Raw genomic sequence first — 27,053 nt, 5'->3', positions numbered from 1 at the left:
ATTGAGGTGCGAATTTTGTCCCCATGGCTGTTCCGTGTGTCTGGATGAAGAACTGGTTGTTGAAGGTGAAGATATTGTGGTCCAGGATGAAGCGGATGAGTTGTAAAATTGCATCTGGAAACTGGCAGTTGACGGCATTGAGTACTGAGGCCGTTGCAGCAATGCCATCCTCGTGGGGGATGCTGGTGTAGAGTGCCGAGACATCCATTGTGACGAGGAGTGCTCCTGGTTCAACTGCTCCATGTGTGTTGAGTTTCTGTAGGAAGTCCGTAGTGTCGCGAACAAAGCTGGGGGTTCTTTGTACAATGGGTTTCAAGATGCCCTCGACATAGCCGGAGAGGTTCTCGCACAGGGTTCCATTTCCTGAAACGATGGGACGGCTGGGTGTGTTTGCCTTGTGTATTTTTGGGAGGCAGTAGAGATCTCCAACGCGTGGAGTACGTGGGATGAGAGCACGGAGGGTGCTCTGAAGGTCCGGATCAAAGGTTTTGATCAGAGTGTTGAGTTGACGGGTGTGTTCTTTGGTCGGATCTGTGGGTAACTGTCTGTAGTGTTCCTCGTTGTTCAGTTGTCGGTACACTTCTTTGCAGTAATCCATTCTGTTCAGTATGACGATGGCCCCTCCTTTGTCTGCTGGTTTGATGACAATGTTGCGGTTGGTCTTGAGAGCGTGGATGGCGTTGCGTTGAGCTTGGGTGATGTTTGGTGCTGTCTTGTGAGTGCGGCTGATGAATTTGGTGTTGACGCACCTCCTGATGGCTTGGGCATACATGTCAAGTCGAGGGCAGCGGCCTTCCGGAGGAGTCCAATTCGACTCTTTCCTCTTCGGTTGCACTGCGGATCTCTCTGTCTGCTGTTCCGGTTCATTAGCTGTCTCATTGTGTTCGCTGTTGGCCTCTTGGGGTTTGTGGAAGAACTCCCGCAGCCTCATTCGCCTGATGAATTCCTCTGTGTCCGCTGCGAGACTGATGGGGTCTATTTTGGTAGTGGGGCAAAAGTTGAGCCCTCAGCCGAGAACTTTGATTTCATCTGGCTGAAGTGTGTAGTCCGATAAGTTGACAATGGACTTTCCTGCAGTGGTCCTGTTTTCTACTGTGGTACCGGGGGAGGCTTGGTTGCTGCTGGTGGTGATGCCGAGTTTCTCAAGTTTCCTGTTCTTGGTGTGCATGTAGATGGTGTAGTTCCTATGTCTCGTCTGCTCGGCAGAGTTTCGCAGCTGGTCTGCGTCCTGAGCGCAAGTTGAGAATATGGATTCGATCTTGGTTTCCAGGCTGCGGCGTTTGCTGTAGAGTTGGTGTATGAGATGTTTGAGGAGGGTGAGAGAGGTGCGACGGCAAAGTCTCTCAGCGTAGTCTGTGTTAAAGGTTGACCTGAGTGGGTTCGTGATCCGTAGTCCTTTCGGTATCTTGTCTGCTTTCTTGCATGTTTGTAGAAACTTGATGTCTGTGTCGATATGCGCGATCTTCTTGGCGATCCTCTCCACTTGGAGCCGGCAGTTTGCGGTGTCGATGGTAGTCATGATGTGGAGATGCCGGCGTTGGATGTAAAAGATGTAAAAGATCCCATGGCAGTACATTGAAGGAGAGCAGCTGAGTTATCCCCAGTGCCCGGGACAATATTCATCCCTCAATTGACATCACAAAAACAGATCAACTGGTCATAGAGTCATAGAGGTTTACAGCATGGAAACAGGCCCTTCGGCCCAACTTGTCCATGCAGCCCATTTTTTTAACCCCTAAGCTGGTCATTAATGTGTAATCACTTTTGTAAAGTCGGAAGCGCCACAGTCAATTTGCGCACAGCAAGATCCCACAAATAGCAATGTGTTAACGAGTAGATAATCTGTTTTTCTTGTGATGTTGATAGAGGGGTAGCTCAGGTGATTGGAGCCTGGTGTTTAATAATACTGACAATGTCGGCTTAATTCCTGTATTGGCTGGGGTAGTGTCTGCAATCTGCCTTTTCGAATTGCCCCATGGTGATAGCATGCGATAGACCACTGGAGATAGAGAGGTGTGGAGAGCCGCTGCCCAACCAACTCAAGAACAGCTTCTTCCCTGCTGCCGTCAGACTTTTGAATGGACCTACCTCGCCTTAAGTTGATCTTTCTCTACAACCTAGCTATGACTGTAACACTACATTCTGCACCCTCTCCTTTCCTTCTCCTTGAATGGTATGCTTTGTCTCTATAGCTATGCCTAGGGCTATACTCTTTGGAATTTAGAAGAATGAGGGGAGATCTTATAGAAACATATAAGATTATGAAGGGAATAGATAAGATAGAAGCAGGGAAGTTGTTTCCACTGGCGGGTGAAACTAGAACTAGAGGGCATAGCCTCAAAATAAGGGAAAGCAGATTTAGGACTGAGTTGAGGAGGAACATCTTCACACAAAGGGTTGTGAATCTGTAGAATTCCCTGCCCAGTGAAGCAGTTGAGGCTACCTCGTTGAATGTTTTTAAGGTAAGGATAGATACATTTTTGAACAGTAAAGGAATTGAGGGTTATGGTGAGCGGGCGGGTAAATGGAGCTGAGTCCACAAAAAGATCAGCCATGATCTTATTGAATGGCGGAGCAGGCTCGAGGGGCCAGATGGCCTACTCCTGCTCCTAGTTCTTATGTTCTTATACCAATACATGTGACAATAATAAATCAAATTAAAAATCAAAAGACGGCGGCATGGTGACGCAGTGATTAGCACTGTTGCCTCACAGCCCCAGAGACCCAGGTTCGATTCCGGCCTCGGGGTAACTATCTGTGTGGAGTTTGCATATTCACTCCGTGTCTGTGTGGGTTTCCTCCAGGTGCTCCAGTTTCCTCCCACAGTCCAAAGACGTGCAAGTGAGGTTGATTGGCCATGCTAAATTGCCCCTTAGTGTCAGGGGGATTAGCAGGGTAAATACGTAGGGTTACGGGGGATACGGCCTGGGTGGGATTGTTGCAGGTGTAGGCTCGATGGACTGAATGGCCTCTTTCTGCACTGTGGGGATTCTATGATGAGTGACCCTTGGACAACTCATGGAGAGAAAGAGAGAGAGAGGATAAACATTGGCCCACGGTTAAATCTCACTATTGAATCTTTAATGTCCACATGAATTGGCAGACAGGATCTCAATTTAATGTCTTTTCGCAAGACAGCACCACTGACAGTGCAGCCCAACCTCAGTACTGCACTGCACTTCACCTAGAGGTTTGTGCTGTAGTCTCTGGGTGGCAATTGTAGCTGCAACCTTCTGATCCAGGAGCGAGAATGCTTCTCACTGAACCACGGTTAACACAAGAGACAAGAAAGACTAAATTGAGGTATGGAGAAAGATTGGTCAGAGAAGGTACAAGATAATAATAAACATATTTTCCAAACACATCAAAAGTAAAAACAACTGTTAAAGAATAGGGCTAACCAGGAATGACAAAAGGTTGTGAACAAAGCCCATCATGTAAACCAGCCTTCCATCCATTGACTCTGTCTACACTTCCCGCTGCCTCGGCAAAGCAGCCAGCATAATCAAGCACCCCGGACATTCTCTCTTCCACCTTCTTCCATCGGTAAAGATACAAAAGTCTGAGCTCACGTACCAACCGATTCAAGAACAGCTTCTTCCCTGCTGCCGTCAGACTTTTGAATGGACCTACCTTGCCTTAAGTTGATCTTTCTCTACACCGTAGCTATGACTGTAACACTACATTTTGCACTCTCCCGTTTCTTTCTCTATGAACGGTATGCTTTGTCTGTATAGCGCGCAAGAAACAATACTTTTCACTGTATGCTAATACAAGTGACAATAATAAATCAAATCAAGTCAAAGACAAAAATACAAATAGCTGAGATGTTAAATGAATGCCTTGCCTCCGTTTTCACAGGGGAGTGGGGTAGTCAGTACGGAGGAGGACAAAAGGAGGAGGTGGAAACATGAGAGAGGAGAGCTAGCAATAAGGAAATCATTCTAAAAATGTGGTGGAATCCAATGTGGCAAAGGCAATAATCCTGCTGGCTTGTATCCTAGAATGCAGAGGAACTTTAATCACAAACTTTAAAGGTTCTGTAAGTGGATGAGTGAGGTGGAAGGTATGCCAGAAGTCTGAAGCATTGCCAATATAATATTTCTGCAGGGGGTTGGAGTTTAAGAGCCGTGGGGTTATGCTGCAACTGTACAGGACCTTGGTGAGACCACATTTGGAATATTGTGTGCAGTTCTGGTCACCTCACTATAAGAAGGATGTGGAAGCGCTGGAAAGAGTGCAGAGGAGATTTACCAGGATGCTGCCTGGTTTGGAGGGTAGGTCTTATGAGGAAAGGTTGAGGGAGCTAGGGCTGTTCTCTCTGGAGCGGAGGAGGCTGAGGGGAGACTTAATAGAGGTTTATAAAATGATGAAGGGGATAGATAGAGTGAACGTTCAAAGACTATTTCCTCGGGTGGATGGAGCTATTACAAGGGGGCATAACTATAGGGTTCGTGGTGGGAGATATAGGAAGGATATCAGAGGTAGGTTCTTTACGCAGAGAGTGGTTGGGGTGTGGAATGGACTGCCTGCAGTGATAGTGGAGTCAGACACTTTAGGAACATTTAAGCGGTTATTGGAGAGGCACATGGAGCATACCAGGATGATAGGGAGTGGGATAGCTTGATCTTGGTTTCAGATAAAGCTCGGCACAACATCGTGGGCCGAAGGGCCTGTTCTGTGCTGTACTGTTCTATGTTCTATGTTCTAAAAAGGCAGAAACCAGGTAACTATAGACCAAACGTTGGTAAGCTTCCAAAAACGATAAGATGAGACATCATCCCCAAAAAGCCAGCATGTATTTGTAAAAAGGATGCAATGCCTAATGAAGTTAATGTAGTTCTTGGAAGAAACAATAGAATAAATTGAAAAAGGGAAATGCAATCGATCTTGCAGACCTACATTTGCTCCCGATTCAGCAATGCTTTGACTTTAACATTTCCATCCTAGTTTTCCAATAGCTTCGCCCCTCCTTATCCCTGCAACCTCCTCCCACCATACACTGCACTCCTCCAATTAGAACCATAGAATCCCTGCAGTGCAGAAGGAGGCCATACAGCCCATTGAGTCTGCACCAACTCTCCGACAGAGGGTCTTAACCAGGCCCTACCAGCCTATCCTCATAACCCTGCGCATTTATCCCGCTTGGCACAGTGGTTAGCACTGCTGCTTCACAGCTCCAGGGGCCCAGGTTCGATTCCCGGCTTAGGTCTGTGCGGAGTCTGCACGTTCTCCCCGTGTCTGCGTGGGTTTCCTCCAGGTGCTCCGGTTTCCCCCCACAGTCCGAAGATGTGCAGGTTAGGTTGATTGGCCATGCTAAAATTGCCCCTTAGTGTCCCAAGATGTATACAAATATATAAAACGAAAAATTGACAAAAACAGCCAAGAAAAGAGCTCAGGGTGCAGCTGGGCACACACAGTGAGCCAAGGTCCTGCCTTCCAGAACAGCACGTGTGAGTGGATACACAACAATAAAACTAACAAAGAACAAAGAAAATTATAGCACAGGAACAGGCCCTTCAGCCCTCCAAGCCTGCAACGACCATGCTGCCCAACTGAAGTAAAACCCCCTACCCTTCCGGGGACCGTATCCCTCTATTCCCATCCTATTCATGTATTTGTCCAGACGCCCCTTAAAACTCACTATTGTATCTGCTTCCACTACCTCCCCCGGCAACAAGTTCCAGGTACCCACCACCCTCTGTGTAAAAAGCTTGCCACATATATCTCCTTTAAACCTTGCCCCTCATACCTTAAACCTGTGCCCCCTTGTAATTGACTCTTCCACCCTGAGAAAAAGCGTCTGACTATCCACTCTGTTCATGCCCCTCATAATCTTGTAGACTTCTATCAGGTCGCCCCTCAACCTCCGTCATTCCAGTGAGAACAAACCAAGTTTCTCCAACCTCTCCTCATAGCTAATGCCCTCCATACCAGGCAACATCCTGGTAAATCTTTTCTGTACCCTCTCCAAAGCCTCCACATACTTCTGGTACTGTGGCGACCAGAATTGAACATTATATTCCAAGTGCGGCCTCTATAAAGCTGCAACATGACTTGCCAATTTTTAAACTCAATGCCCCAGCCGATGAAGGCAAGCATGCTGTATGCCTTCTTGACTACCTTCTCCACCTGCATTGCCACTTTCAGTGACCTGTGTGCCTGTACACCCAGATCCCTCTGCCTATCAATACTCTTAAGGGTTCTGCCATTTACTGTATATTTCCTATCTGTATTAGACCTTCCAAAATGCAGTACCTCACATTTGTCTGGATTAAACTCCATCTGCCATCTCTCCGCCCAAGTCTCCAACCGATTTATATCCTGCTGTATCCTCTGATGGTCCTCATCGCTATCCGCAAATCCACCAACCTTTGCGTCGTCCGCAAACTTATTAATCAAACCTGTTACGTTTTCCTCCAAATCATTTATATATATTACAAAAAGCAAAGGTCCCAGCACTGATCCCTGAGGAACGCCACATGTCACAGCCCTCCATTCAGAAACACACCCTTCCACTGCTACCTTCTGTTTTCTATGACCGATGATGTGGAGATGCCGGCGTTGGACTGGGGTAAGCACAGTGAGAAATCTCACAACACCATTATCTTGTAAATTGAGTTTGTGTCTGTTTCTGGCCTGTTTGTGAATACAAGTCCTCACTCACCTGATGAAGGAGCAGCGCTCCGAAAGCTTGTGCTGCCAAATAAACCTGTTGGACTTGAACGTGGTGTTGTGAGACTTCTTACTGCTCTGTGACCGAGCCAGTTCTGTATCCACCTTGCCAGCTCACCTCTGATCCCATGCAACTTCACCTTCTGCACCAGTCTGCCATGAGGGACCTTGTCAAAGGCCTTACTGAAGTCCATGTAGACAACATCCATTGTCCTACCCTCATCAATCATCTTCATCACTCCCTCGAAAAACTCAATCAAGTTGGTGAGACATGACCTCCCCTTCACAAACCATGTTGTCTCTCACTAATACGTCCACTTATTTCCAAGTGGGAGTAAATCCTGTCTCGAAGAATCCTCTCCAATAATATCCCTACCACTGACGTAAGACTCACTGGCCTGTAATTACCTGCATTATTCTTGCTACCCTTCTTAAAGGAACAACATTGGCTATTCTTCAATCCTCTGGGACCTCCCCTGTAGCCAGTGAGGATACAAAGATTTCTCTCAAGGCCCCAGCAATTTCCTCCCTTGCCTCTCTCAGTATTTTGGGGTATATCGCATCAGGCCCTGGGGACTTGTCTACCTTAATGTTTTTCAAGAACCCCATATTCTTGATTTCTCGAGGAATTAAGGGCTATGGGGAGAGAGCGGGTAAATGGAGTTGAAATCAACCATGATTGAATGGTGGAGTGGACTCGATGGGCCGAATGGCCTTACTTCCGCTCCTATGTCTTATGGTCTTATGGTCTTACCTCCTCCTTTTTGATCTCAATATGATTCAAACTATTTACATACCCTTTCCCAGATTCATCATCCACCAAGTCCTTCTCTTTGGTGAATACTGATGCAAAGTACTCATTTAATACCTCACCCATTTCCTCTGGCTCCATGCATAGATTCCCTCCACTGTCCTTGAGTGGGCCAACCCTCTCCCTGGCTCCCCTCTTGCTCTTTATATATGTATAAAAAGCCTTGGGATTTTCCTTAATCCTGTTGGCCAATGAATTTTCGTGAATCCTTTTAGCCCTCCTTACTCCTTGCTTAAGTTTATTTCTACTTTTCTTGTACTCCACACTTGCTTCATGTGTTCCCAGCCTCCTAGCCTTGACAAGTGCTTCCTTTTTCTCTTTGACTAGGCTCACAATATCTCTCATTATCCAAGGTTCCCAAAACTTGCCAAACTTATCCTTCATCCTTACAGGAATGTGCCGTTCCTGAATCTCTATCAACTTGCACTTGAAAGCCTCCCACATGCCAGATGTTGATTTGCTCTCAAACATCTGCTCCCAATCTACATTCTTCAGTTCCTGCCTAATATTGTTGTAATTAGCCTTCCTCCAGTTTAGCACCTTCACTTGAGGACTACACTTATTTTTATCCATCAATACCTTAAAGCTTACTGAATTGTGGTCACTGTTCCCGAACTGCTCCCCTACTGAAACATCGACCACCTAGCCGGGCTCATTCCCCAGTACCAGGTCCAGTATGGCTCTTTCCTTAATTGGACTATCTGTATACTGTTTCAAGAAGCCCTCCTGGATGCTCCTTACAAACTCTGCTCCATCCACGCCCCTAGCACTAAGTGAGTCCCAGTCAATATAGGGGAAGTTAAAATCTCCCACCACAGCAACCCTGTTACTTTTACACCTTGCCAAAATCTGCCTACATATCTGTTCCTCTATCTTCCGCTGGCTGTTGGGCAGCCTATAGTAAACCCCCAACATTGTGACTACACCCTTCCTATTCCTGAACTCTACCCATATTGCCTCGTTGTATGTATTGCCTCCGAGGTGTCCTCCCGCAGTACAGCTGTGATATTCTCCTTAACCAGTAGTGCAACTCCCCATCCTTTTACATCCCCCTCTATCCCGCCTGAAACATCTGTATCCTGGAATGTTAAGCTGTCAATCCTGTCCTTTCCTTAACCAAGTCTCTGTATTAGCAACAACATCATAGTTCCAAGTACTAATCCAAGCTCTGAGTTTATCTGCCTTCATGTGGAGTTGCCAGCGTTGGACTGGGATAGGCACAGAAAGTTGTCTCACAATACCAGGTTAAAGTCCAATAGGTTTATTTGGTAACATGAGCTTTCGGAGCGCTGTCCTTCATCACCTGATGAAGGGGCAATGCTCCCAAAGCTCGTGGTACCAAATAAACCTGTTGGACTTTAACCTGGTATTGTGAGACAACTTACTTCATCTGCCTTATCTGTTACATTTCTCGCATTGAAACAAATACACTTCAGTCCACCAGACCCTCTTTGATTAACAATCCCATCCTGCCTGCTGTTTCTCTGAGTCTTACTGGCCCTACTCTCTGGTTCCCCTTCAGTTAATTCACCTTTGCTTTGGTTTCCACTCCCCTGCCAAACTAGTTTAAATCCTCCCGTGTGACACTAGCAAACCTCCCGGCCAGAATATTTATGCCTTTCCAGTTTAGATGCAACCCGTCCTTCTTGTACAGGTCCCACCTGCCCCTGAAGAGTCCCAATGGTCCAGGTATCTGAAACCCTCCCTCCTACACCAGCTGTTTAGCTCCGTGTTGAGCTGCACTATCTTCCTATTCCTAGCCTCACTAGCACGTGGTACAGGGAGTAATCCTGAGATTACTACCCTAGAGGTCCTGCTTTTTAACTTTCTACCTAACTCCCTAAACTGCTGCTGCAGGACCTCATCACTCTTCCTGCCTATGTCATTAGTACCAATATGTACCAAGACCTCTGGTTGTTCACCCTCTCCTTTCAGAAGACTTTCTGCCCGTCCAGAGACATCCTAGGACACTAGGAGCAGAAAAGCTGGGAAAACCTTGGAGACACTGAGATGTTTCAAGAACAGGAAAGCAGATCCAAGGTTTTATAAATAGAAGCAAAAGCAAAGAAGTGGTGTTAAACTTTTACAAAGTTAAATGAGATAGCTTCCTGTACACTGTTAGGTATGGTGTGGGCAAGGTGGAGAGTGAAGCTTCCTCTACGATAGGTATGTCCAAGCCATACAGGTGGGCATCATGAGGTCTCAGACATGGCACATAAAGTTTAAATTTTAAAACAACTCCCGGGGAACTCTACTACAAACCTTCCAGCACAACAAACGTCCATTAATCATAACCCTCTTTTACTGATGTTAAACTGTTAAAATAAGTTTAAAGTTTATTTATTAGTGTCACAAGTAAGCTTACATTAACACTGCAATGAAGCTACTGTGAAAATACCCTGGTCGCCACATCTGGCGCCTGTTCGGGTAACACTGAGGGAGAATTTAGCAGGGCCAATGCACCTAACCAGCACGTCTTTCGGACTGTGGGAGGAAACTGGAGGAAACCCACGCAGACACGGGGAGAACGTACAGACTCTGCACAGACAGTGACCCAAGCTGGGAATCGAATCTGGGTGCTGTGAGATAGCAGTGCTAACCACTGTGCCACCGTGCCGCCCATACAGTGAGGTAAAGTTTCCATAGTCCCAGTTGACCATAGGCTGGTGGTGATTTTGACCTGAGGATCACCACACCTCAGGCGAGGGGCAAGGTTCAGAATGTGAGGCCTTCATGGATAACTTCAGCCGGTGCGGGATTTGAACCCACACTTTTGGCATCGCTCTGCATCACGAACCAGCTATCCAGCCAACTGAGCAAAACTGACCCCCGCTAGACTGTTTAGGGTGCCCTACTTCAGGAATGATACGCAAGCCATGGAGAGAATATAAAATAGATTTATCAGAACAGTGCCAAGCATGAGACGGGCTTGAGAGAGAAGAAACTGGGTCGCTTTCCAGCAGAATAGAGAGAGTGAAGTAGAGAGAGGATAAAGGTGGGTTTAAACAGGATAAATATGAAACTAATGGGCATAAATGTAATGTAATTGCCAAGAGAATACAAGAAGAGATTGATTTTAAAAAATATATTTGTTGGAACGGGCACTGTCCCTAACAGATGATGTGGAGATGCTGGCATTGGACTGGGGTGGGCACAGTAAGAAGTCTCACAACATCAGGTTAAAGTCCAACAGGTTTATTTGGAATCTGATGAAGACCTGATGAGGGAGCAGCGCTCCGAAAGCTCGAGATTCCAAATAAACCTGTTGGACTTTAACCTGATGTTGCGAGACTTCTTACTGTGCCCCTAATAGAAGCAGGGGAGATCACAAGTTCATAATTGCTTTTAATAGGGAAGTGGATAGATACTTGAAAAGTAAAACAATGGGAATGGGGACTGACACAATGTGCATACTGTCCCATCAGCATTCCTCAATACTGTATGCATTCGATACAAAATAAATCTATCCTACCCTGTCCCATCAAAGGCTCCCAGGTAAAGATTTTCATTAGAAACGAGCTTAGTTTCCAGTACACTGTCAGGTAGAGTATGGGTAAGGTGCAGACTGAAGCTTTCTTTACAATAGGAATATCCAAGCCTTATCTTTGTTGGCTGCCCAGATGGGCACCATGGGGCCTCAGGCACCATACATAAAGTTTGAATTTTAAATCGATCCCGGGGAACTCTATTACAAACCTGCCTCCAGCCCAACAAACGTCCATTAACCGTTCCTCTCTGTCACTCAGCCAATTCTGAATTTAAGACTTTCAAGCAGAAATGAGATGATTATTCAGAAAAGAAACAATCTGCAGAGTTTACGGGCAGAAGGCAGGAGAATGGCACTAGGGGAAATGCTCATTTGGAGAGCCGGTACAGGCATGATGGGCTGAAAGGCCTCTTCCTGCACTGTAACCATTCTGTGGAAGCTATGTTCTCATTGATCTGCACTCATCCCAACCTGCTGCTCCCCACAGATCTGCATATTTTTATTTAGAATCTTTTTGTATTCATTCATGGGACATGGGCATCACTGGTTGGCCAGCATTTATTGCCCATCCCTATTTGGACATGGGCAGTTGAGGGTCAACCACATTGCTGTGGCTCTGGAATCACATGTAGGCCAGACCAGGTAAGGACGGCAGATTTCCTTCCCTAAAGGACACGAGTGAAACAGATGGGTTTTTCTGATAATGGTTCCATGGTCGTCAGTAGATTCTTAATTCCAGATTTTTTTATTGAATTCAAATTCCACCATCTGCCATGGTGGGATTCAAACTCAGATCCCCAGAACATTAGCTGAGTTTCTGGATTAATAGTCTAGTGATAATACCACTAGGCCATCGTCCACCAGTGAGGCAACAACATTAAAAGTAGTCCTTTCCAAACCTCCAGAACTAAACAAATCAGCAAATGACAAATATGAGAACAAGTAGGGCTGGATCTTTTGGGCTTCAATAGCCATGTCGCCCAGGGATGAGGGCTTTTTGTGGCCTTAACATTGAACACCCCTACTCCACAGGTCCATCAGAACCTCCAGCTTGGATTCAGAGTAAATCTTCAAATACTCTGCCCCATCGAGGACTCCCAGGTTAGATTCAGCCTGGGTTAGATACCGAGTAAAGGTCCTTCTTCACTGCCCCATCAAATATTCCAAAGAATTATATCATTTCACCATCAGGGAGACTCAGCTCAAACGCAGCACAGGCGAGATACAGAGTAAAATTCCCTCTGCCCAGTTAAATGGTGCGCTCTCTACACAAAGGACTGAGTTGGAACTGTCGGAAATTAATGTACAAACTGAAACAGTTACACACATTGGAAATCTGAAATTAGAGAGCTCGATTTGCGTATGTGTCTTGTCTTCATTCAAAAAATATTTTGGCTATTATTCCTAAAGGTAGTCCAGGAAATGAATGGGCAACGTCCGATCCAGTTCACCAACCAGCCCCCTCGTATTAATTCCGTTGGCATGGAAGGTGGCGATGGAAGCCAGCCCACTTCCCAGCATGATGGTAGCTGCCTGGAGACTAATCTGCCACATATGTCCCTAGATGGAGTCTCTTCTGATTGGGAGAGGCAGACTGGCAGCCTGCCAGCAGCTTGCTCATTTTCATCGAGAATAAAGAAATTAATATTTGTTATCTGCTGGTGGGGAGGTGGGCGGAAAGATAGACCACTGTTAATTTTGTTTGCAATGTTCGTAAGCATTTATAAAAATGATTGTCCCAGATTGTCAGCTTGCTAATACAAGCATATTGTGTCGTAACATCATTTCAAATGCTAAGTCTCATGAGATGTGACCACTGACACTGGCACACATAAACAGGATGAAATAAGGCTCACCGTGACTTAACTTCGTCCCTCTCAAAGCATGGAATAGAATAAAATCATAGAATCCCTACAGTGCAGAAGGAGGCCATTTGGCCCATCGAGTCTGCACTGATCACAATCCCACATAGGCCCTATTCCCATAACCCCACATATTTATCCCGCTAATCCCTCTAACCTATGCATCCCGGGACACTAAGGGGCAATTTAGCATGGCCAATGCGCCTAACCCTCACATCTTTGGACTGTGGGAGGAAACCGGAGCACCCGGAGGAAACCCATGCAGACACGGGGAGAATGTGCAGATTCCACACAGACAGCGACCCAAGCCAGGAATCGAGCCCAGGTCCCTGGAGCTGTGATGCAGTGGTGCTAACCACTGTGCCACCGTGCCACCCAAAATCTATTATCAAACTCAGTACGGTGATTGTGAGTTTGGCATTCCATTACCATTAGATTGTTGGCTAATTCTGGCACATTACTCAACACTAAATCTCAGCCACTCTTTGTCATAGGATCCCTGTAGTGCAGAAGGAGGCCATTCGGCCCACCGACTCTCTGACAGAATATCTTACCCAGGCCCTATTCCCTCACCCCCCCTCCAATCCATCTAACCTGCACATTTTGGGACATTAAGGGACAATATAGCATGGCCAATCCACCTGAGCTACACATTTTTTGACACTAAGGGGGAATTTAGCATGGCCAATCAAACTAACCTACACATCTTTGGAGTATGAGGGGAAACCGGACTCCACACAGTGACCTAAGCCGGGAATTGAACCCGAGTCTCTGGCGCTGTGAGGCAGCAGTGCTAACCACTGTGCTACAGTGCCATCTGTGTTCTTGTTGGCTCAAGAACATATTGTTCCAGCAAATGCACTGAAGAGTTTTTCTGCTTTTGGGATTCAAGCTGTTCCGTTTCTCCCAGTCTATCTAAGTCTTGGGTCACTGTCTGTGCGGAGATTGCACATTCTCCCCGTGTCTGCGTGGGTTTCTTCCGGGTGCTCCGGTTTCCTTCCACAGTCCAAAAGACTTGCTGGTTAGATGCATTGGCCGTGCTAAATTCTCCTTCAGTGTACCTGAACAGGTGCAGGAGTGTAGCGACTAGGGGATTGTCATAGTAGCTTCATTGCAGTGTTAATGTAAGCCTACTTGTGAGACTAATAAATAAACTTTAAGCTTTAAGTCTAAGCAGTTCACAGCTGGCTGTGGTGTAGGGAAAACGGCAGCCACATTGCGCCTAACTCCCACAAACTGCAGCGCGATAAGAAGTGGACAATCTGTCGCTTTGTGATGTTGATTGAGGGATAAATGTTAGCCAGAGCACACCAGGATAACTCCTCCACTCCTCTTCAAAATGGTTCCCATGGGATTTTCCACATCCGCCCAAGCAGGCAGTTGGGACCTCGGTTTAACATCTTATCCTAAAGACAGCGCCTCTGATAGTGCAGCATGCCCTCAAGTACCCGGAGCCTCAAGCTTGTATTTTGTGCTCAAGCCTTGGAGTGGGCCTCGAACTCAAAACCTTTTGACTTAGAGGTATGAGTGCTACCGACACAACCACGCCTGACACTAATGCTAAGGCAATGGAAGAATGTCCATGCATTAAGATTGGAGAAACTGTTTACATTTGGGTTGAAGTTGTTGAATTGATTCATACCCTTTTCACCAAGGGATTGGCTGTGGAAGGAACAACTGTCAAAACAAACCAAGGTAGTATCAATGACAAGGAATACAGGCTCTCTTGATCCAATTCCAGCTTCGGGTCTGTGTGGAGTTTGCACATTCTCCCTGTGTCTGCGTGGGTTCCCTCCGGGTGCTCCGGTTTCCTCCCACACTCCAAGGATGTGCTGGATTAGGTGTATTGGCCATGTTAAAGTGCCCCTTAGTGTCCCAAAAGGTGTAGGTCAGGGGGATTAGTGGGGCAAATACATGGGGCTATAGGGATAGGGCCTGGGTAAGATGCTCTTCGAAGAGTCGGTATAGACTCAATGGGTAAAAGGCCTCCTTCTGCATTGTAGGGATTCTATGATTCTATGATTCAGTTAGATGGCATAAAAACAGACAAATTAGAAGCAGGAGTAGACCACTCGGCCCCTCATACCTGCTCCTCCATTCAATAAGATCATGGCTGATCGGATTGTAACCTCAAGCCTTAATTCCCACCTAGCCCCCAACAACATGTTCCCCCACCTTGCTAGTCAAGAATCTATCCAGCTCGGTCTTATAAATATTCAAAGACTCTGCTTCCACTGACTTTTGAGAAAGAGATTTCCAAAGATTCACAGTCTTCTGAGAGAAAAGAATTTCTCCTCATCTCTGTGTTAAATGATAGACCCTTTATTGTTGAACAGTGGCCCCTAGTTCTAGATTCTCCCACAAGAGGAAACATCCTCTCCACATCTACCTTGTCAATGGACCTCAGGATCTTAAAAGTTTCAATCAAGTCGCCTCTTACTCTTCTAAACTCCAGTGGACACAACCCTAACCTCTCCAACCTTTCCTCAGAAGACAACCTGCCCATTCCTGGTATGAGTCTAGTAAACCGTCTCTGAACTGCTTCTAATGCATTTGCATCTTTCCTTAAATAAGGAGATCAATACTGTACTCAATATTCCATTTGTGGTCTCACCAACGTCCTGTAACATAACTTCCCTACTTCTGTTATCAATTCCCCCACAATAAATAAAGATGTTCTCTTAGTTTTCCTAATTACACACACTGTACCTGTACCTGCCGTTTGTGATTCATGCACTAAGACACCCAGATCCCTCAGCACTCTGCAATCTCTAACCATTTAGATCAAAAGCTTCTTTTTCATTCTTTCTGCCAAAATGGACAATTTCATATTTGCCCACATTATACTGTGTTTGCCAGGTCTTCGCCTGCTCACTTAACATTTGTTAGCTTTGTAGCCTCCTTATGGCCTCAAAGCAACTTACTTTCCAACTTATCTTTGTGCCATCAGCAAATTTGGCCACTATACCTTCAGTCCCTTCATCTAACTTATTTATATAAATGGTAGAAAGTTGAAGCCCCATCACTGATCCCTGTGGCACACCGCTCGTAATGTTGGGCTCAGGACGGTTCTATGTCAAGAAGTAGCAGGATAGAAGAGAGTATTGGCTGAACTGGAAGAGAGGGGACGTCATGATAACACATGACGGTCCTGAAAACCTGGAAGGTGGGTGGTGTCAGATCGTCACTTGTTCAGATAGTCAGGCCAAGAGACTGTGGAGTTTGATTCAGGTCACAATACGGCTTGTGTGTATCGACAGTTTACACATGCAATTATGAAGGATTTTACGATTTAAGTACATAGCAGCAAAACAAGAGGAAGAACAGAAATAATGACATGCAAGACATGATTATTGGTGAAAAAAAGTCTATCTGGGATCAAGCCATTTAAATCGCAGAAGCATACTTCTTTCTATTCATTCATGGGACATGGGCATCACTGGCTGGGCCAGCATGGGTGGCACGGTGGCACAATAGTTAGCACTGCTGTCTCACAGCACCAGGGACCCAGGTTCAATTCCTGACTTGGGTCACTGTCTGTGCAAAGACTGCATGTTCTCCCCGTGTCTGCGTGGGTTTCCTCCAGGTGCTCCAGTTTCCTCCCACAGTCCGAAAGACGTGCTGGTTAGGTGCATTGGCCATGCTAAGTTCTCCCTCAGTGCCGGAGTGTGGCAACTAGGGGATTTTCACAGTAACTTCGTTGCAGTGTTAATGTAAGCCTACTTGTGATATTCCTAAAATGGAAAGACACATGGATATGTGTAAACTCAGGAATTTCGGAACAATGAGGGGACGGAGACAGGTAATCCAGACTGAAGGATTTGTTGATGTCCAGTAAAGCTCATGAGTGAGTGTACATCAGCTTAAAGTTATAGCTTAAAACAATTTTTGGGGGTTGGGAGTAAATGATAATCACATTTGTTTGGCTTTTACTCATAAAGTTAAGGGAGAACTAAAGGTCCACAGGTGCTGCCAGGCCTGCCGGGGTATTTCAAATGTCCAGTGTCTGAAGTATTTTACATTATTGGCTAAACTGAACCACATTCTTCCCCGTGGAGTTAACTATAGGAGGAAGGAAAGAAGAGCATTTGTGTAGCATCTTTCACTACTGCAGGATGTACTTCTGAGGATAGTTGGACATGAGGCCGAGAAGAAAACCTTGGAAATATTTCACCTTGTTTCACAAAACATTTGACTTATTGGAGTGCAACTTGGGGAGAGAGCTCAGAATAGGCAAATGGAACAGGATCAAGAAACCAAAGTCTGGACACTCCAGCAACAGGTGACAACTGCTGCCCACCCAGGATGGCTGAGACAAAATGGCCGCTCAGGAATATCCAACAATCTTGTTTTTGAAAGGGCTAGGACGTTCGCTTAAATGGAATTAAATTTAGATCCACACAAACATTAGAAGGCTCACTTTGTGGCCTTGTATTTGATCCTGGATTTCTTCACCCTTTGACCTTTATGTCTATTACTATGTTTCTTGCGATTGGGCAGGTAAAGCAAAAGCGTCAGCCTGGGTAAGCCAATCCTAGTAAGAAGTCTCACAACACCAGGTTAAAGTCCAACAGGTTTATTTGGTAGCAAATACCATGCCTGTGCTTACCCCAGTCCAACGCCGGCATCTCCACATCATGAAAGCCAATCCTGGGCAGACATGAACTTGGCCAACCCTGCCTCAGCCGGGGACCACAATAGAGCCATAGTAATCTTAGTTGGTTTCAAAGAGATCCCTCTGTAATGATTTTAATCAGGCAATTGAGGTGGGCCTGTCAGAATATGAACTCCCTGACTAAGGGACAAATTGAGGGAGCCTCTTGCTTTGTACTTACAGGCGTGTCAGTTCCTCTGGCACTCCGAGTGTAGACTGCGAATTGAAAGCTCGCTGTATGCTGTTGTCAGACTTGTAAATAAAGGGATTTTGGTGAAGGGACTTCTGCCTCCGAGGACTTATTACACTCTCAGATGATTAAGGCGTGCGCTTTAATTGATCCATTGATTAAATACATTGAAGGATGATTCAGACTCTGAGTCAAGTTCACTGCAGGGAGGAGCTTAACCAGGGAGGATTAAAGAAAACAACCACAGTGATCAACAATAACTCCTCATTGAGCTAACTCAGATCACGTTTTGGTGCGATCCTTAACCAGGTTCCACAGGGTTCCGTTCAAATCCCTGGACTGTGCTGGATGAACTAAACTCAGCCAAGGGGAGCTTTGGGGTTGGATGGAGGAGGAGAAACAGCCAGGGTCCTGCTCCTGATCACTTCCCTCAGGAGTGCGTGCGGGCAAGAGAGTGAGAGATGAGGACAGAATTCAGTTTTGCCGTGATGTGACTAACACCCGAGGGTGGATTTTGATTCTTGAGGAAGCCAGTGGCCTTCTCGCCCACGACGTGGAGATGCCGGCGTTGGACTGGGGTGAACACAGTAAGAAGTCTAACAACACCAGGTTAAAGTCCAACAGGTTTATTTCTCGCCCACGACAGGCCTCGGCTGATTTTCCAGCCTGATTTACTCCCCATCAGCCAGCTGCCCCCCCCCCCCCCCCCCCGCCACCCCCACCCCAGTCAGGCAGAAAGAGGCAGTTAGCCAGCTTTGGACAATGTCAAAATAGTGAGGCCCAGAGGCTGCCCAACTGCACCAAGGGTGAGTGGAGGGGCTGAGAATTCTGAGGATCTTGGGCCAGCAGAATCCCATGGTCCTGATCATCTTGGTCCCATGAGAGCTGACTTACCTGGGGAGGGGGTGGGGGGGATTGGAGCAGGATCAGGGTGGATGTGCCCCACACCCATTAATGCCAGGCAGGGATGGGTTAAAATACCCTTTCACTCTCTGCCCTTGTACATGAAGAAAGGCAGCTTGGGGGTGGGGCTGGGGTTGGGGGTAGGGGGGGGGGGGGGATGTGAAGGACTGCTTGTACTGACAAGGTAATCACAGCTCATTGGGCAATCTTGACATCAGACAGGAAGCAGTTACTGTCAGACTCTGGCTGTACAACACAAACTCTCTTCATAGAGAGGTGAGGCTCCTTGTCAAACCCTGGCCATATAACACAAGCTCTTTATATGGGAGTGAAGCTACCTGTCAGATCTTGCCTCTGCGGTGTACACACTAATCTTCCCAAATCTCAGCTTCTACTGCTCACTTCAGATTTGGTTAGTTTTTTTTTTCGGGTGAGTGAGTGAGTGAATTGTCACCTGAGCTGCGTGAATCACAAATGAAGGAAATTGACTGCATCCCTTCCCTGCATTGAGTTCCCATCGAATCCCCCGGTGCTCCTATCGACATGTCGGAGCTGAGAATTGGCTGAATGAGTTTTGTGGCGATTGTCCCTTTAAGGGCAACACAAAACCATGTGATCCTGACTCTGCTGTGTTGCTCTTAAAGGGACAATCACCACGGAGCCCCACACATCGAGGCCCCTCACTGGCAGGGCTTTCACTCGTGACTCCTGATCTCCTCCCTGGCTTATTGATGACTGAAGCTGAAATAAGGCCACATTTTCCACAAAGTTCACCAAAACTCTGAGGGGATCCCCAAACCCCAAGTAACTGCAGCAACCTCAGACTACCAGGTGGGCTGATGCGGCACGGTGGCACAGTGGTTAGCAGTTCTGCCTCACAGTGCCAGGGGACCCAGGTTCGATTTCCAGCTTGGGTCACTGTCCGTGCGGAGTCTGCACATTCTCCCCATGTCTGCGTGGGTTTCCTCCGGGTGCTCTGGTTTCCTCCCACAGTCCGAAAGACCTGCTGGTTAGGTGCTAAAATTCTCCCTCGGTGTACCCGAACAGGCGCCGGAGTGTGCGATTTTTCACAGTAACTTCATTGCAGTGTTAATGTGAGCCTACTAATAAATAAACTTAAACTAAAACTGATGGACAGCTTGACACAAAGATAGCGACAAGGCCAATAACACCAGGTAAACAAATAACAGCCAAAGGAGCGATCCTCACGATCCTGCCTAGTTCGCTGCCCATTCCCGAGTGGGAATGGTTTGCCCTTGTGACAGGAGCTTGTGAGCTGGAATATGCACGTCCCATCCCCACAACAGAGAGCAATTAATAAAATTCAGCAATGTCTCACCTCTCAAACGCTGGCGTTTCCTTCCTTGTCTGATTCTCCTGTGCTCTAAGTCCATTTCATAACCTATGCCCGGGGTACAGTGCGGAGCTAACCCCTCAGCAGTGATGTGTCTGCTCTCTAGAAGTCCCCATACGACGCTCTTGCTTTAACACTCTCCTGACAAACGGCGAGACTGAAGTCCAAAGCAAACAGCTCGGCCGCCTCTCGGCAGACACACTGACATTCCTTATCTGCAGAGTAACAAGATCTGTGTTCTCAGCACCTGGCGCCTGACTGCAGGAGGAGGTCCACTCTGCCTAAGGCAGTCCCCGAGCTCTGCCGTTTCTCACTCTTTGGGTTCCGCACCAGGCGAGAGATCTGGTCAGGGTGCTGTGCTGACTTGCCTGGTAACCTCCCACTGAAGTGTTCCAAACAGGTTCTACTGGTGTGGAGCCGTACAGGCACAGCAGTACGAGAGGGAGAAAAAGAGAGAGGTGCTGTTAGCTTCTCTAAGTAACATTCAGTGCTAATTAAAAGGCAGTTCCCACATGGCACTGTGCAAATAAGGCACTTGAACTTGTCCAAATATTACTAAACATAAAAGCTTGGCTCCGTGCCTCTGATCAATATGACTGGGGAACCCAGCGCGGCTGACAGATCAGTCCATTGAATAATTTACAGACTAAACATGCCTTCACTTCACGCCCACTCTGGCATCCATTTGGTTGCCATTTGGAATTCTCCAGTTTATACTGTGATGCTGAAGCTTTTCTCAAACCATTCTGTATGCGACCAGCCCTTCAGCCAGGGCTGTTAATTCTAATTTCCTTTTGCAAACAGAATTTTTAGCTTAATCAATGCATGGATTCAATCTGGAGAAATGTCAAATCTCTACCTAGAACAGATTTAATAGCAGGAGTGGCCAGAGCTGGTGTGATTTAGACATCACAGAAGTTGCATACGAGGTGAGAGGTTGTCCCTTTCTGCGGTTTAAAGGAAAGATTTATATTCAAAGGACTTCAGAGATGGTGAATAATCCTGTGCATGTTAACTCACATAAACACAACCGCCATGTTATGCCTAGTGACATCCCACAATTCCTTTGATAAATGACCAGTATAATAACTCCAGGAGTCGGCTGTAAAGGACTTTATTGCACAAAATAAAGTAAAATAAAACCACAAGCCTGTGGTGAACACAAACAGGCCCCAACCGGGACACTACAATCATAGACCCGCTCAGGGGCCTGCTTTATACAGGGCTCGATATTCGAGCTCCATCCGGTTCGTTAATTACCAATCCTCAGGGAGCTTGTATTCTACGAGTCCGACAGGGAAGTCTATCAGTGATTCCCTGTGCCAGTCCTGGGGGGGTTATCACAACCAGTTAGACCGCTTTTGAAGATGTTACTTCAACAAGGACACTGATACTCCCCACTCTGCTTCACAAGGTGCCACGGGATCTTTAACATTCTAGATCAGGCAGCAAGAGTTTCAGAAAGCATTCTGCCAACTGTCCTTGATGGTCTGATCAAGGAATCATCTGACAGGGTCCACCATCTCCTTTTTAGGGTGGCACGGTGGCACAATGGTTAGCACTGCTACCTCACAGCGCCAGGGACATGGGTTCGATTCCCAGCTTGGGTCAAGGTCTGTGTGGAGTTTGCACATTCTCCCCATGTCTGCGTGGGCTTCCTTCGGGTGCTCCGGTTTCCTCCCACAGTCCGAAAGATGTGCTGGTTAGGTGCATTGACCCGAACAGGCGCCGGAGTGTGGCGACTACGGGATTTTCACAGTAACTTCATTGCAGTGTTAATGTTAGCCTACTTGTGACTAATAAATAAATAAACCTTTAAACTTTCCTTCCCGTAGGATCTCGAGGACGTTACGTTCAGGCCACTGCCCGAAGGCCTTGTGGTTATAGGTGCTTCTCTGCTTAAGTTTTTCCACAGGGGACAGGTGGTATGGTACGATCCAGCTACTTGGAGCAATCCGTGGCAGCGTGGTCAGATCCATTCTCCACAGCGCGGGGACAGGTAGAACCTCAGTACGTAGTGACACTTGGCGTTTGCGTACCGAGAATTTACTCTCAGCTTGATGCAGCCAAACACAAAGGTGGCCATCAGGATTAGGGAGATATTGGGTGCATTTCTCCCCCTTTATGTAAGTGTTTGTACATCGTGTCCCTTCGAACACAATCCATTTTTCATCCCCAGATGAAGGGGAAAATGGCTGGGGTGATTTCCACAACACAGGAGTTTTTTTTTTATTAATTCGTGGGACATGGGCATCGCTGGCTGGCCAGCATTTATTGCCCATCCCTAGTTGCCCTTGAGAAGGTGGTGGTGAGCTGCCTTCTTGAATCGCTGCAGTCCACACGCTGTGGGTTGACCCACAATGCCGTTAGGGAGGGAATTCCAGGATTTTAACCCAGCGACTGTGAAGGAACGGCGATATATTTCCAAGTCAGGATGGTGTGTAGCTTGGAGGGGAACTTGCAGGTGGTGGTGGTCCCATGTATCTGCTGCCCTTGTCCTTCTAGATGGAAGTGGTCATGGGTTTGGAAGGTGCTGTCTAAGGATCTTTGGTGAATTGCTGCAGTGCATCTTGTAGATGGTACACACTGCTGCTACTGAGCGTCGGTGGTGGAGGGATTGAATGTTTGTAGATGTGGTGCCAATCAAGCGGGCAGCTTTGTCCTGGATGGTGTCAAACTTCTTGAGCGTTGTTGGAGCTGCACCCATCCAGGCAAGTGGGGAGTATTCCATCACACTCCTGACTTGTACCTTGTAGATGGTGGACAGGCTTTGGGGAGTCAGGAAGTGAATTACTCGCCGCAGTATTCCTAGCCTCTGACCTGCTCTTGTAGCCATTGTGTTTATGTGGTGAGTCCAGTTGAGTTTCTGGTCAATGATAACCCCAAGGATGTTGACATGGGGGGATTCAGTAATGGTTACACCATTGAATGTCAAGGGCCAGAATGGTCCAAGTGAGGAATGGGCCAGACCTGTGCCACGTACAGCAAGAGCGAGACTGCCCCATATCTGATGACCAAGTTCCTACCTGCAACATAGAGGGAGCATTGCTCCCACATTCTCAGTTTTTAGTTCATTATACCTGCTGGTTCCTTCCAGTTTCTAACGCATGCTCTGTTCCCTCCAAACCATATCCCAAGCGCATTCAGGCCATCTGACCCGACAATGAAGGAAACATCGGATCGGTCAGCCCAGTTCCCAAAGAACACGCCCTCACTCTCGTCACTATTTGCCGTTGTGTCTGAGGCCAGTTCGAACATGTGCAGATATTGATCAGTCTGCGCTCTGACAGCGGATCTGAGCAGAAGGTGGTGACATTGTCTATATACGAGGAGTTTCCAAACAACACAAAGACCTAGCTTGGCTGATGGTGAGAAAGGCCCTCCCCATCAGATCCTTCCTACAGTCCCGGAGTCTCACCTCATCTGCACGTTGCCCTCCAGGTGACAGTGTTTCCACCTCCTTGTGGAATGTGCCTTTGCAAAAAAGGTCTGGAGGGAGATGGGTGGTTTTGGTTGAAGTTAATCTCCAGCAGCTCGGTGACTCTGTGCTCTACGGACTGTTCCCAGGGGGACACACACATCGAGACAAACATCACCTGCTGCCGGAGGATTATCAACTCGGTGAAAGACACTCTTTGATCTGCCCAAAAACTTGTTGGTCTTCCAGAGTAAAGAGTTGTCCCCGAGCGAGTGTTGCTGACTGGCACATTCCAAAGCCCAGGGCTATGTGCTGAGGGACGCACTAAATCTTGGGGCAGCTACTGCAGAGGCACACTGGCGGAAGGTCACTGGCTAAGATCACTCAGCTATAATGAACTGTGGGGAGGGGAACCTCCCTCGGATTCACATTGAATTTGCACAGTGAATATTACACATGTCACAATTGTATTGAAGGACCTCAGAGTGCAATTTGATCCATACAGACCATTTAAACACCCTTGCACCATTTGTAATGACAATTAGGGCTGGCACGATAGCACAATGGTTAACACTGCTACCTCACAGCGCCAGGGATGTGGGTTCGATTCCTAGCTTGGAACACTGTCTGTGTGGAGTTTGCACATTTTCTGCGTGGGTTTCCTCTGGGTGCTCCAGTTTCCCCCCACAGTCCAAAGTTGTGCGGGTTAGGTGGATTGGCCATGCTAAATTGCCTGTTCGTGTCAGGGGGATTAGCTAGGGTAAATACATGGGGTTATGGGGATAGGGCTTGGGTGGGATTGTGGTCGGTGCAGACTCGATGGGTTTCATGGCCTTCTTCTGCACTGTAGGATTCTATGATTTTGAAATATCTGTGATGTTTCTTTAATTCTATTGAAGCAGCTCAGAGGGCAACTTGATTTATCAGAGAACCAGAATATTATTGTACTTTATCTGACAGCTACGTTGAAATGTTTGGAATGGTCTTTCAGATATTTTACGAATGTAACATTGTAAGAGTTTCAATTTCACATCTCATCCCAAAGAGCTGTGCCAATGACAATGTGGCAATCCGTATCCGTACCGCGTTCAAGTCCAGCGCAGGCAATTTGGGAGCACAGAGTCTTACCAATTGAGCCAAGTTAGAACACAGCAGCGGCAAGTGGCACTGTCTTGAGGGTGTGAATTTTGTTTGACTCTGTCCTATAACAGCAAGCTGCAGCAGGAGCTAGCTGGGGGCCAATTTGCGCAAGTTTGATCCTGGCAGTTGCGAGCTGCACAAATATTCTTCAAGTAATTGTGCTTGGCTATCAAGATGTAACTTGGAGATTTTCCAGAGCCTAATTAATGGAAGTTTCAGCAATCCCGGTCTAGCAAACAATTGGTGACTGTCTCAGTTTCTTCATAGAGTCATCGAGGTTTACAGCATGGAAACAGGCCCTTCGGCCCAACTTGTCCATGCCGCCCCTTTATTTTAACCACTAAGCTAATCCCAATTGCCCGTGTTTGGCCATATCCCCCTATGCCCATCCTACCCATGTAACTGTCTAAATGCTTTTTAAAAGACAAAATTGTACCCGCCTCTACTACTACCTCTGGCAGCTCGTTCCAGATACTCACCACCCTCTGTGTGAAAAAATTGCCCCTCTGGACCCTTTTGCATCTCTCCCCTCTCACCTTAAATCTCTGCCCACTAGTTTTAGACTCCCTTACCTTGTCTCCTGGCAATTAAAGGACGATTGACAAAAGTGTCTGTGGCAGAGGAACAGTTGAGTAGTGCCAGCCCTAAGTGGTGAGAAGAGAGATATGTTGAAGTTTTTCGTCGTGGACTCATCAGGACAAATGCCAGAATACCAAATTTCAAATGATCACAACCATTTGTATATACTACGTATGAGATTGTGTTAGAGAACATGGCCGGAATTCTACTGTCCCGCCCACCATGGAATGGTCCGTTGACCTCGGGCGGGATTTTATGGATTCAGGATGAGCGAGGCCACAAAATCCCACCCATGAGTGCGTGTATGAGAGAGTGGGAATCGGAGGTAGAGTGAAGCATGTGAGTGAATGTGAGTGAGTGCACATGGATGAGTGTTTGAGAGAGTGCGAGACAACGTGTACGTGTGAGCGGGAGGGTGAGAGTTGTGCGTGCAGGGAATCTCCATGGGTGTGGCACATGTCAGAGCGAAACAGAGTGAAGCGAATGAATAAGAAATTGTGCGAGAAAATACGAAATAGAACAGGACACCTAACGGCAATTTCTACACCACAATTTTATTCATTTCCACAACGACTTTGGGTGCCAGTTAAAGTAACAACACACAGCACAGGGCGGCACGGTGGCACAGTGGTTAGCACTGCTGCCTCACAGCGCCAGGGACCCAGGTTCGATTCCCGGCTTGAGTCACTGTCTGTGTGGAGTCTCCACGTTCTCTCCGTGTCTGCGTGGGTTTCCTCCGGGTGCTCCGGTTTCCTCCCACAGTCTGAAAGACGTGCTGGTTAGGGTGCATTGACCCGAACAGGCACCGGAGTGTGGCGACTAGGGGACTTTCACAGTAACCTCATTGCAGTAAGCCCTTGCTTGTGACTAATGAATAAACTTTAAACACAATACTGTACAATTGTTGAATTGATTCCACACGTGGAAATAGATAGTGTGAAGATGTGCAGAGGGCACCTACCTGAGGAGGAGGCTCAATGAGTCAATCAAGAGTTTCCCTCTTTATCTGATTGAAGTTGCACTGAGTGAGTGAGGGACTCCACACTCTATCTGATCTGTGCCGTTTACACAGTACTGCCACAGAGGTTTTTATACCCACCCTTTCGATTTTCTCTCAGTCTTGAGCTTAAGGGTGTGAGGTGCGGGTGTGGGTACATGACCACAGTGTCAGACCGCAGGCCCTGTTCTCGCAGGTAATTATAACACATCAACTAGCGCCCTTAAAATCTCCATTTGTTTTTCCTCCATGCCATCCCATAGTACGTAACGACTCTATTCATGCTTATCAAACACACTGCTGATTGCATGCTGCATTGAGTCATGTTATGGGGGTGACTAAATCTGTGTGACCTCCGGAAACACTGTAGAACATGGGATGATAACCAACCAACCGCCCCCCCCCCCCCCACCCCCTCCCACTCCCCCCCCCCCCCCCATTAAACTGCAGGAGAAAATTTTCACTTGTCACCAAAACATTTAAATGGACAGTATTCAGAGAATCGCTACAGTGCAGAAGGAGGTCATTCAGCCCATTGAGTCTGCCCTGACTCTCTCTGACAGAGTACCTTACCCAGGCCCTATCCCTGTAACCCCACATATTTACCATGGCCAATCCACCCAACCTACACACCTTTTGGACACTAAGGGACAATTTAGCATGGCCAATCTACCCAACCTACACACCTTTTGGACACTAGGGGACAATTTAGTGTGGCCAATCCACCCAATCTACACATCTTTGGACACTAAAGGATAATTTAGCATGGCCAAACTATCTGACCTACATTTTCTTGGACACTAGGGGACAATTTAGCGTGGCGCATCCATCTAACCTACACTTTCTTGGACGCTAAGAGACAATTTAGCGTGGCCAATCCACCTAACCTACACATCTTTGGAAGCTAAGGGACAATTTAATGTGGCCAATCCACCTAACCTACACATCTTTGGAGTACCGGGATTGGAAAGGTAATGGAACCA

The 27,053-nt window shown here is 47.0% G+C and overlaps 1 protein-coding gene across 1 annotated transcript in view; it reads right to left on the bottom strand.

Moving 5' to 3' along the window:
* The window catches only part of arhgef19 (Rho guanine nucleotide exchange factor (GEF) 19), a 123,084-nt gene extending 102,845 nt beyond the window's left edge, over nt 1–20,239 (bottom strand). The window contains exon 1 of the mRNA XM_078238964.1: nt 19,922–20,239. Coding sequence (XP_078095090.1) covers nt 19,922–19,976 — 55 coding nt within the window. The 5' untranslated portion in view covers nt 19,977–20,239. The remainder of the gene's footprint in view (nt 1–19,921) is intronic.
* Nucleotides 20,240–27,053: the final 6,814 nt, after the last annotated feature.

This window comes from Mustelus asterias, chromosome 22 (genome assembly GCF_964213995.1).
Source record: "Mustelus asterias chromosome 22, sMusAst1.hap1.1, whole genome shotgun sequence".
NCBI classification, from domain to species: Eukaryota; Metazoa; Chordata; class Chondrichthyes; order Carcharhiniformes; family Triakidae; genus Mustelus; species Mustelus asterias.
Note: the sequence above shows the minus strand (reverse complement) of the source record. Positions and strands in the feature narration are given on the sequence as shown.